This window comes from Atta colombica, unplaced genomic scaffold (assembly GCF_001594045.1).
Source record: "Atta colombica isolate Treedump-2 unplaced genomic scaffold, Acol1.0 scaffold105, whole genome shotgun sequence".
NCBI lineage: Eukaryota > Metazoa > Arthropoda > Insecta > Hymenoptera > Formicidae > Atta > Atta colombica.
Window position 1 is genome coordinate 893534 of NW_017259190.1, and position 12930 is coordinate 906463.

General features: G+C 31.5%; 1 protein-coding gene across 1 annotated transcript in view; it reads left to right on the forward strand.

Annotated features, from left to right (window-relative positions):
- The first annotated feature begins 194 nt into the window (after positions 1-194).
- The window catches only part of LOC108691222 (protein fem-1 homolog CG6966), a 35826-nt gene continuing 23090 nt past the window's right edge, over positions 195-12930 (forward strand). The window contains exon 1 of the mRNA XM_018198898.1: positions 195-775. Within this exon, the coding sequence (XP_018054387.1) occupies positions 716-775 (60 nt within the window). The 5' untranslated portion in view covers positions 195-715. The remainder of the gene's footprint in view (positions 776-12930) is intronic.

The window sequence follows — 12930 nt, forward strand, 5'->3', positions numbered from 1 at the left end:
GAGAGAGAGAGAGAGAGAGAGATCGGAATCGTGCACAGCTGGCACTGGCTGGCGATTGATCCCGCGCGGTCGGCAATCAATTCAGACGAAGCAACATACTTAGAGTATATGGTGGGGGTTGGAGGGAATGATTTAGAAAAAAACAGACTACAGTGGTAAGAAACTGTTTCCTAAGTCATCCAGTCTTCCACCACGCGCCCTAAGTATGCTGTTCCGTCTGAAATCTGACAGATCTGGAAAAAGCTGCACTGCACCGCAAGTTTAGTCGTTTGAAAATCGCCGCGCCGTATGAATCGGGCTGGTGTCGCCACCTGACGTGCGAACGAGTACGCCGAACGGAAACACGGTGAACGAGGACGAACAGTCCAGACACTCCAGACGTTAGTCATCTGGAGGAGTCGAGGTTCTCTTCTTCGCTCGCGCGTGAATTCCGTACGCGATTGTCCGCGCGCGTCTTCCTGTCATTCTTCGGGCTGCTTCGAGCGTCAGCAGGCTAAATCTATTCGGTGGTAACGCGATTTCATCAACGTGATTTCCCTTGTCCCAGCGCTACCGCTGGGTGGCAAGCGGAGGAAGCGCCGCTCGGCCGCTACGCGAACGGTCATCTGTCCGGGGTTGAAACGTCGACGACGGAATACGTGTACACTCCGCGCGCAAACGAAGAGGCGGCCTGGGTGGTCGCGGTGCGACGTGATCCGGGTCGGAGTATGTGAAAATGGATTTTAAGAGCGTGGTGTACAACGCTGCGAGGGACGGCAAGCTCAAGCGTCTCAAGGTAAGTGCCTGCGTTGACGCGTAATGTCGCGAAATACGGCAGAAACGACCAACCTTTTGGCAGTAACTTTCGGCCGAACCATTGAAACCGATATAATCCGGACGAGTCGAATATCGCACCTTGAATACGCGAAATTGATCCTCATTTTTTCGCGACTGACATTTCGAACGCGTTTGCTTTTATTACAAAATCAAATTGCCGTTTATTCTTTTTAGCTGTATTTCTTATACGGTTCATTTTTTTATCTTCTTTTTTCAAAGTGGACAATCTTTCCTCTTTTTCTTCACTTTAGAGAAAAAAAGATTGTAGAAAATGAAGCATGCAAAAAATTCATCATAATAAATCTTGTAGACAAAAAGTCATAATAGATGTCATAATAGTCTTATTTTTTGTTAAACTTTTTGCATCGTTCATCTTTTCTTTTCTTCATCATGGAAAAAAAGGGGAAAGATAACCGAACAAGTTCAGTTAAAAGAAACAAGTTGAATGATGTTACAAGGACGTCATCGATTATTACTGTAAGAGACCGGAGAAATTAATGGAGCCGCTCGGGAGTCAAACTGGAATCCTTCATTCTCCATATTTCTACACTCGCATGTAACAATAAGCCGTATGTCTACGACTGTTCCACTACTCTTTAACTATTAATTCCGATCTCCTATCAATACATATTTGACTCATTATGATCTTATATATTCATACTCGACCCCTTATGGCCATATTTTTACATTATTTTATTTATCACTTATATAAAGTCATGATAACATCCTTATGATACGCAGAAAAAAATATTCTAAAAATATTCTTGATAAGAAAAGTAATTACTTAATTTACTTTCTTTCTTTTAAATGGTTATCTTTAATAAAGAATATTTTCTTGATAATAATCTTAAAATATATTTATAACAAATTTTAAAATAACTCATTAATGTGTACTCAAAACAACAAATTGTTTTTTTTTAAATTGTTTTATTATAAATTGTTTGAAGGAATGATTTTATGTAATAAGCGAATAGAATTTGATTTAATTTAATAATTAAATCTTGATCTTGATTAAAGTATTAAATTTAGAACTTAGAATATATTTTTAATCATTTTGATGCTTGTGATGAACTTACAAGATTTGAAGATATATAAAACTTTTGAAATATTTGAAACAAATAATTATTATTTGCGTACAATATGTATTTTTTTATTATTTTATCTAACTTATCTTTGATAATCTTTGATTTACTCTTTATCTTTTTCTTTATTCACGGAAAAAGATAAAAAATAAATTGAACTAAAATTAAAGTTAAGCTACATTAATAGAAACGGATCTTATTCTCAGAACTAAAAAAAGATAAAAAGTAAATTAAATCGAGATTAAAGTTAATCTATATTGATACAAGTGGCATATCTACTCCAGTTTTGATTCTCAGCCGAGGTAACGAATATCTACGGTACTCTATATTCGATACTGTACGTGCGACAAGAGACACGATATCGTCGACTTCCCGTTTTTCGAGTTTCGCAAGCAAGTTTATTAGCGATGCGAACTTGATGTTTTTTCCATGCGTTTCTTGACTTGCGTCGCCTTGAGACGTAGATGTTTTCGAGACGGCTCGCCAACTGTATTAATTCTTGATATTTCTGCGAGACAATGTTGCGTAGACAGATAACGATTCGCGTTCAATTCCACAATGAGACAACTTACCTCCTCTAGTGCCGCACACTCCCTTCTGATAGTGAATTCAATTGGACGCATTCAATGCATACTACAGTTGTCGTACACAAATTGACATATGAAAGATGTGTTCAATATAAAAAAATAAATTAAATCGTGAAATCCTCAATACATTTTATTGTAGACTAAATTCGTGATGTCATATTATACTCAATTCGAATTATTTTTAATCATTTCTATGGGCGCCACTGATTTTACTCAATATGTTAATTTCACTAAAACATTGAAGTTGAATCATAATTTAAGAAAATATATTAAATTTGACTCAAATGGATTGATTAAATAGATATGACGATATTTACTTTGAAATTAATCATAGAAATGGATTAATTTACATTTTGACACATGAAAGTTAAAAATAGTAAAATATTATTTAACTTAAAGGATTGGATTACCATTGTTCCTTTCATATCTAATAGTGTATTGTTAAGTTAAATATGTATTTTATAATTCGTTATAATTTTATAATTAATTATAATTTTATAATTATAACGAAATATTTGCATGGCACTTTTACTCAGAAATCAGTGTACGACGGCTTTAATATGCACCAGTGCGCAACCGAATTCGCTATGTGAGTAAAGCGCGACTTTTCGCTACGACCGACGCGACACGGTGTCAGATGACGTGAGGCATTGGTCAAAAATGGCTCGAGCTATTTAGACTTCTACAGATAGAATCGTAGAACCGTCCAAAGTCCGCTTCGTTTTCCCGAATTATATTATCATATCGAGCGATATGAGTTTGAAGAAAGAATTAAGAACACCTTCGTTAAAACTTCAATTTTGTTGAAACTTTACTTACGACGAGATGATACGTTCGACAACATACATGTTTTCCTTTGTCAAGAACATACGGTAAACGAGGTCTAACCTTTTTAAGGTTGCGGCACAAAGCAGAGTCTCGTATATGTTTTCGATGCTCCACTTACCAACTCTCTACGTTTTACAAACGATTGCGCGTCGACAGCATAACATTTTTCTATCGGTAAACCGTGTGAGCGAGAAAGATATTGACGCGGTTGACTGGAAATCAAATTCTACATCTTTCACTTGCCAGGTGTGAGCGCATCTGCCAAGTCGAGTTATCCGAGGTCTATGCACTTGGACATTTTTTTAATATATTTTTAACGGCACGTCCTTTAAAGAAATTTTATAAATATTAAATTAATTAGTTAATTATTTATTTTGAGGGTTAAAGGCATTGAAGTGCTTTCAATATTAAAAATAAGTAATTAATCACTAACCTATTTAATACTTATTAAATTTTAATATTCGAAATAAATAATCACTAATCAATTCAATATAGCAGTGATGCGCGGCCCACCGGCTTATAGCTGAAAATATAGAATATATTTTCTATTTTACAGCTTCTGTACAATTAATTTATTAATTGTTTAATTATTAATTAATCATTCTTATCGTGCGCGCGCGCGCGCGCGTGTGTGTGTGTGTGTGTGTGTGTGTGTAAAATTTAAATAAATTATTTAATTGGAATACTGAAAATTTTATCGAGCTATTCCCATGGCAACTCTAGTTAACGATCGCATAATTTCGAAATTCCCGACAGCGACGTGCCCGCACGTTCGTCGTTTCTATTTCATAAGCTAACCGAAGCGTCTGTACTGTCGTCATGTGTTGCAAATATTTACCCTAAATTCGTGCACCAACAGCAATCATATAGTATTTTAATCAATATTTTGGCTATCTATACATGTCGCGATAATCGAGTTATTATTTTAATCGCGATCTATATGAAAAGATAATCGTATACTAAGCGGCCATACTTTTTATTACGTATTTATATTTAGATTATTTTTATCTTTTTTATCTTTTTATCCAGAAAATAGTTTATTTGATTAAAAAAAAAAATCATGATTTGAACGTCGTTTCTTAGATTTAAATATAATTTCTTTAAATCAAATAAATTTTATTTATTTTAAAAAAATAATGTTTAAATCAAAGAAATTTTTTCACAAATCAAGGAAATTTTTTCTTTAACCATATAGCGAAGAAAATTTCTTTAAATCGAAGCAATCTTTTCTCTGGGTGTTGCTTTAGTACCACTTTGAGTATAGATATTTCATTTCTCACGTCTTTTAATCAACGATTAATATTAATATACTTAATTTTAATAACGTAAACAATTTAAATTTCTCGTTAATTTCTTCAATTAAAACTAGAATCTTTTTATTAAATTATTAACATTCGAGAAATTATTATATAATTTATTCATTAAGATTTGGTTAAGTGGGGGAGGGCGGGAGGGGATGGACAGATAGAGTGGACTAAGCTGAGTTGAAAAGTTCTCTACAATTTTGCAATTTCCGCAATAGTTAACAAAATTCATTACTAAAAATTGCTGAATATTGGTCTTCAATCATTTTTTTTTTCAAATACTATCAATTTTACAAACTATTATTATAATTTTATCAATGCAAGAGATAAAAATTCATTTTCTTCTCAGAAACTCTAAGAATTTTTTATCATCTTTTTATCTGCATTTTCTTATTTATACCAACATGAAATACAGTATAAAAAAATTCTGAAAAAATTCTCAGAACTTTATGAGAAGAAAAAAATAAACAATTTTTATCTGTTACAGTTTTTCTGTAAAGTTGATAATATTTAAGAAACAAAATTATTGAAAACCAATATTCAACAATTTTTAGTAATCAATATCTTATTGCGAAAATTGCAAAATAGTGGAGGACTTTTTGATTCAGTCCGCTCTATCTGCCCACGAGTGTTGTCGAATAAATTACAGGACACCCTGTATATAAGTATGTATGTATTCATAATTCTCTTTTGTGAAATCTCTTCACGAGCAACTTCAAACGTTTTCGCCTAACTTTAGAATTTTTCTACCGACGTTGCGTTCATGTTTTCTCGCGTACGTTTTAACAAATCGTGCTGAAGGATTGTCTTCAACGGTATTTCGATTGCGCACGATTTCAAAATATCTGGCACAGTTAATCCCACAACCATCTGTGACAAATTCGTAATATCGTTGCGAGCATGTTAATGCGACAGACCTCTATATATGTGACATTTCGGAATTTTATTCTGACAAATTTGTAACATATCTAGATTTTATCAAATTTTTAACGTGTCGATAACTGTCTTATAAATTTTCTTTGATCGATTTGAGAATCGACTCTTACTCAATGAAAATGTAAAAATAAAATATTTTACATATCTGTTAAATATTCATAAGATTGTCTTAAGTATCATGTGATGAGAAAGTTATAGACCTGTAAAATGCTGACGTGATGAAATTATAGATATTGAAATTAGAAAGTATTATGATTAAAAAGTTCTTCGAATTTTATGGAATTGAAAACCTTTTTATTTAAAAAGTATATATACATAATTTATTTATATACATATACCTAATTGAAAAGTTCGTTATGCGACTCACAATATTAAAACAGTAAGAAAAAAACTGGCAAATATGAACAATTCTATAATTGGTTTGTGAATAGATACAAATATTAAATAAATATTCTCTATCTATTTTTTTTTAATTATAACCAACTAATTATATGTTGTACACAGTAAAAAATATAAATGTACAAGTAAAAAAATTAAATTATTTAATATAATACGTTTCAACTTTTTCTTGGAGTTATCAACTTGCGATAATGATTTAACGTGTTATTTATCCTGTCAATATGTATTTCAGACATAGATTCTTTTTAAAGAAATGTCAAGAAAACATATGGTTTAATTATTAGCAAACAAATATTCCATTATAAAAAAAAATTAAATTCACAAAAAGTATTATTAGGCACGAAGAACGTCTTAATTAATCATGACATGTTTTATTTATGTGTTTTTAATTTCATCAGTCGATCTTCACTTAATATTGTTCATTTTTTGTAATTTTTTCCATTTAAGTTAATTGAGATCCCGAGATTTATTCATGCATATATTTTAAACATATAAAAAGGTTTTCAAATTTATAAAACTAATTTAAAGAACTTTTTAATGTAATATCGGCAATATCATCACTTTAAAAATAGTTACTTCTGATATTCAACAGATATTACGCGATTCCGTAATTATTCTGTAAGATCTGTATTTGTAAAGTTTGTACTTTCAATTTTTCATCCGCAATAATTTTTTGTATAAACTGCTACAATTGAAAGAAAAGCAAACTTTGCATAGTTACTGTACTTATGTTTAATTGTTCATGATGCGGAGCTATAAATAATTGATAACGTCAATTCATATTCAAATTAATTCCTATTGTTTGATATTGAATTTCGATTACGATTTGTTCGAGCAATCGCTTATTCATCCTTTACGAATTCGCACCTGTCGGAAAAAAAATGTGTAGGCATAAGAATGTGCTCAAAATCATTTCGATAACTTAACTGATAGATGATATCACGATGAAAATCGTGGAAAGTGATCCATCTTCTTCGAAAATTTATGCTGTGAGAGCCAAAAGCACGCTATTTTTCTTCTCCTCTTGACTCGCGTTTATCTCGAGTAGGAAATAGCAATGGTTATATTTAGCGGGACACGTTCATAGACGTGTGTCTGTAGGGAAACTATTTACTCTGGGCCACTAATTTTTTTTTAATAATAACGATAAAAATTAACAAAAATTTTAACACTGTGCCGACCAATTTTAAGTGACTTGACTACCACATCGCATGAATTACCGGTAATTCATGATGTTTTTATTTGCATTATTATGATTATTAAATAACATATATTTTTCATAACATTAAAAAATTATTATAAAGAAGACGATTGTATAATTGTAAAATAGTAAACAGAAGTATGAAACTTGACTGGATCTAAGTCCTTTAAGAATGATGTATGATGATTTATATGACGATTGTTAGTGTAATACAAATAACAGATGTTTAAACTTTAATTAAAATCAGTGTCTTAATAACGTATAATATTAGGTGTAATAAAAAGAAATCCATTATTTTTGCATGAAATTGAATGGAAAAATAATGGATTTCTTTTTACTACACCTAATATAATTATAAAATAGTGCTGAAATGTAGACAGTTGTTTTCAGCAATCACATGCAGAATTATATAAATAGGTATAAAACGGAAAAAACTTTTGAATAAAATATTACAATTGTTATAATATTAGGCAATGAAGAGCTCTCTTCAATATGATTCAATATAAGACAAACTAAACAAATAATAGAAAGAACGATTTTGTTAAAGTATCTAAACATTTAGCTAGATGTTAATGTGAAAAATTTTATTGGATCAAAATAATTATGCAGAAATCTTAAGCATGATAAGCAATATTGTAAAAATTTTGGTTGATTAGTTTGAGTGTCCTACATAATTATTTTGATAATCTAACAAAATTATTTTCAGATCTGTATCTAACTTTTTTAGATACTTCGTTAATAAAATCATTCTTTCCGTGAATATAAATAAACATAATGATAAAACATTTAAACATAATAATAAAAGGAAAAGCGCTTCGGGAATGACATTCTATTCATATTACTCAATATTTGTTTCCTCCATGACAGCGCTTTTTTTTTTTACCGTTGACAATATATTCAATATTTATATTCTGTTCAGTTTTTACTGTTATCTCATAGATCACACTCGACTCCTGACAGATATCCCGTTCTTTTCAAAATACGACCATAATATGAACATAAATTGTAATAGTTAAATGTTTCATAATTCGAACACAATCTTCACCACCTTCTATATTGAAGAGAGATTTTATTGCTGAATACTATATATAACAATTACATAGTAACATTTTGTACTCAGAAATTTATTTATATATTTTTGCTGACGCTTGAAACATATTTGTTTCAACACTATTCTATATTATAACGTGAAGATAATCAAGTGAAGTATTAAACGATCTAAATGGAAAATCCAGCTGTAATTCGTGCAGTACGGAACTTGTTAATACTGGCTGCTCAGTTATATTATTCCAGTGACAAATAATATAAGAGTATCAATATTAAAAATTTCCTTATTATTAAAAAAATAATTAGTGTCTCTATGTATTGATGCTCTCCTTACGGTTGAATCTGCCTAATTGCGATCTTTCGTAGACGGGATGGGCGATCTTGAATCGATCTTCTGAAGTGTCATTTGGCGCTCATATGCTCGCAAGCATTTATCCTTATTTAATATTTGATAAATAATAAGAATAAAATGATTTCAAGAATGTTGTAAGTGGAATGCATCTTGGATGCAAAAAAATCAGTGCTTTAGAAAGCCAAGTCAAGATTGCTCATTCCAATTCACGTATACATTACGCGTGAAAAAATGTGGAAACAAAATTTAAATAAAAAAACTGGGCGATTACCAATGACTAACGCGAAATCGCAGCACGTTGCGTGTCTTATCGATGAAATCGGTATTGCGTGCCTCCTTCTCGCAACAGCAAACACGTTCAACGTTGCGACAAACGTAACGTAAATATGATGATTTATATGTACGAGATGTCGCGACTTCTCCGTATCTAACCAACTATTTTATAAACGTGCAAAGTACACTTTGCGTCGGTGTCATTACAGTTGCGCAATTATCTTTGCAATTAAAAGCGAATTCATTGTAAGTTCAGGCAAATAAATATGTTTGACGTATGCAGTTTGCATAGGGTAATTAATTATGCATATACGATATGAATCGCATGCAATGCGACTGAACGGAAAAGATTAATGGCTGAATTCTACGATCATGATTGAGATTCACGATTGCGACATTCTTAGACTCGGTTTGATCCCAATATAAGGTTAACTTTAATTTCGGTTCAATTTATTCTTTATCTTTTCTTAATTCTAAGAGTCCGGTTCCATTATACAAAATTAACTTTAATTTCGATTTAACTTACTGTTACTACTTGCTCGCAACATTCTTGAAATGATGGAACCAGGCCTAAAAATTAGAAAAAGATAAACAAAGAGTTAACTTTAATCTTGGTTTAACTTACCATTTATCTTTTTCTAACTTTTAGAATTAGAAGATAAGATAAAGAATAAATTGAACCGAGATTGAAGTTAATCTTACGTTAGTGGAATTGAGCCTTAATGTTTCATGACGGAAGCAAGCAAAAAACTGATTGAACAACGCGATATATATAACTATATATAGATTCTTGTATTATAAATCCTCCAGTTAATCGACTGACATAGGTTGAGTAAAAACGATCGATATAAGTCTACATTCTCAGTGCTAATAGTAGTCATTGATTAATACTATTCAGGCCAAGCAATTAAAGTCCAAATTGATTTATTTTTGTCTACCTCTTATATATCATGAAATTGTTTATCGCTAGTGCTTGGTTATCGCACTTCATCTATAGTCTATATATTTGTATTCATGTGTGCGGAAATGTTTTCGATAAGATGTGCGAGATACGTGAAAATGTTCGACAATTCTCTGCAATAATTGGTGATATCCTAAAATCGTGTTATGAACGAATTTTGTCAAGGCTGATAACATTGAACGTGTTTGTATCTTATAAACTTCAGTTTCTTGTACTAGAATCTCTATTCTATTTGTTTTCTCTTTCTAATTAAAATATGTTTTTAGGTCTTCTCTTATCTATTCTATTATCACATTATTAGAAGCAAGAAAACGCATGATAAAAATTCTGATAAAATATATTAAAATATGTTTCAATGAAACGATACTTACAATCGACTTGTGAAACATATCGAAAATTCTGCTTTTACTTCATTAATTAATAAATAATCATATATCTGGAAATAAAGTATGTATAACTAAAAACGAATGAGCTATGTTTATGACAATAGCTGTGACAATAAACAATAAAATTAATAATATATAGAAATAAATATGATTCAATTTTTTTCTGCAAAACAAGAAGATAATATTTTATAAATCTTTTCTACTGAATTGCAATTGTTTTACGGAAAAATATTTTTATTCAAATATCATTTGCAAGAATTTTTATCAACTGTTTTCTCATTTCTAATGTCACATGAGATAATAAATGAACAGGAGGGGCTTAAGTTTATTAATTATATTTACAGATATATCTTCAGGTTTATCATCGCGATAGATATTTTTCGTTCAGACACTGTCCCAGAGATATCTACAAGAATGGTAAATTAACTTTTTCTTATATCTAATTTTTTTCCTTTCCTTTACATGACCTTTTCTTATTTATAACTTATATACATATGTATCAGTTTGTATCTAAAGCTTTGAAATTATTTCAGATTTTACATTAGAATCGATAAATATTAATGAGACATGTATGACATTCTTGTTAATTTCTCTCTCTACTATACTTATTGTTTTGGATATCTTGAATAGAAATATATTTTTTACGATTAATATTTAATTTATGGTACACTGCGTAAATCAATTATAAATATTTATCGAAATCAAAAGCGGCGGCAGAAACGATTAACGTTTTCGAAATTCGTTTTCTCGATATCGTTGTAGCTTCAAGGGAATGTACGGGCTGGTAGCTATTAATACCCGTTAGTAAATTGGCGAGAGACGTCGCCATGCTCGTGCGCGCGCGCGTGTGTGTTATTTGACGAGAATTTGCGAGGTAACTCCCATCATAAATTGCTGAATCGATCGCCGAACTGCAGCGCGACACGGCAACTCGTGCCTGAGAACTCTAATTCGGGAAGTGAACTCGACACTTCACGGCTGACAGGATATATTTACTCATCCGCGAGTTCATACATTTAATCGTTATTGCATTTGATACTATTGCATTTGAGACTATCGCATATATACTCGCATTCGCGATGTAACGTGTTAGTATAGCGTGTCGTATTTTAATCGCCATCGGGATCGATTGTCCACGGACGAAGATTGGCGCGCTTTAAACGCACAATGAAGTCGACGTGTACGTCTTCGAATGACCGAGAAGCGTGTACGTAATTGTCCCTCGCAAAGTTTGATATCAACTTTACCGTCATGATGTAATATTTGCGAACTGTCGAACTGAGACGTCTGTTTATTTCGCGCAGGAAACTATCTTGTCGTCTGATTGTCTGCAAAGTTATCGGATGGCCAGAGGTCTAATAATTGTAAAATTACTCGTGTACGATCTAACGAATTCGATCTGATAAAGACATAAAGTTTGTTCGATAAATCATGACTATTTGTTACATTGATACTCTGACATTTTGCAACCACGCAACTTTGAAAATATAATTGATATATAATATTATTGATATATAAAAAGATAATAATTTGCGTAGAAACCACTTGAGCCATACAGTTCAATGAAAATTTAAAATTAAACTAAATAATCCGCATTAATCCCCTCACTGATATAAAAAAAGCATAATATTTATTAACAGCAAATGAGCAATATTGAGATCGATCCACCTACCGAAGTTTATTTATAAAATCAATAGGCGAGCATGTATTGCGCTGTATTAGATGCGAATGATTAAAATAGCTTCGCATAAGTTTAACCTGAAATGAACCACTTAATCGGCAAAGTCCTGAGGAACCCCTGACCTTTCGGTGAGATTGTCGATGAAAGAATGTTATCGTCGTCATGCAGATTAGAACGAGAGCTTATACATCGAAGAATGCAATCGATTCTACTCGCGTTAAAGTCAAAGATCGCCTTGTATGATTTGTAATGCTATTGTTAGTAATTACCATGATTATTGATTTTGTAGTTAGAAAAAAAAAACACTCGCGATTATTCGATTGTTCAAGCAATTGCTTGAACGATCATGATGTCGTTTAAAGTTGCACGATTATTGTAATTGATGCATTCATTAAAATGATTCGACGTTAGAATCGACTTTGTTTTACTGATCGATTCGACGGCAACATGTCGATATTACGCAAGATGATACAGTTGAATTAGCAATAGTAATAGCGTGTTTAACGCAATTTTGCACATACGCGCAATTGCGTATCGCGTTGACGGCCACTTCAAGGTTGGCACCAATTTACAATTTGATTCCATTCTTGATTTCTCTTGAATCTTCTCGATTGCGTGCTTCTGGATTTCCGCAATTATCTTTAAAATTGCGATACACATAAATTGCAATTTTTACAAATATAGTCTTTCTAAATTGATAACTATGAAACAATGAAACTTATAATCGCATTTCTTTTTTCATTTTATCGTTCTTCGATAACTTTATTAGCGTCTTCTACATATCTGCATTTTTTGCAATCCAGTAATTGTTTGTTTTTGATAAGGTCTAGGTGCTAAAGTTGTAGTTCTATTAGCGACGAACTAATCGTGATAATACTGCAAATTCAAGTGTGTAGAAATAACATTATATTTACACATTTAAATATGTAAATTCATTTTTGTGTATGCAGTTTGTTTTTTTACAGGGAAACTAAGTAAGTCACACACTTAGGAAGACATTTATTATATTTACAATAAATAAATTTTATTATACTTACAATAAATCGTGTAATTTATGTAGGTAGCTAGATGATATGT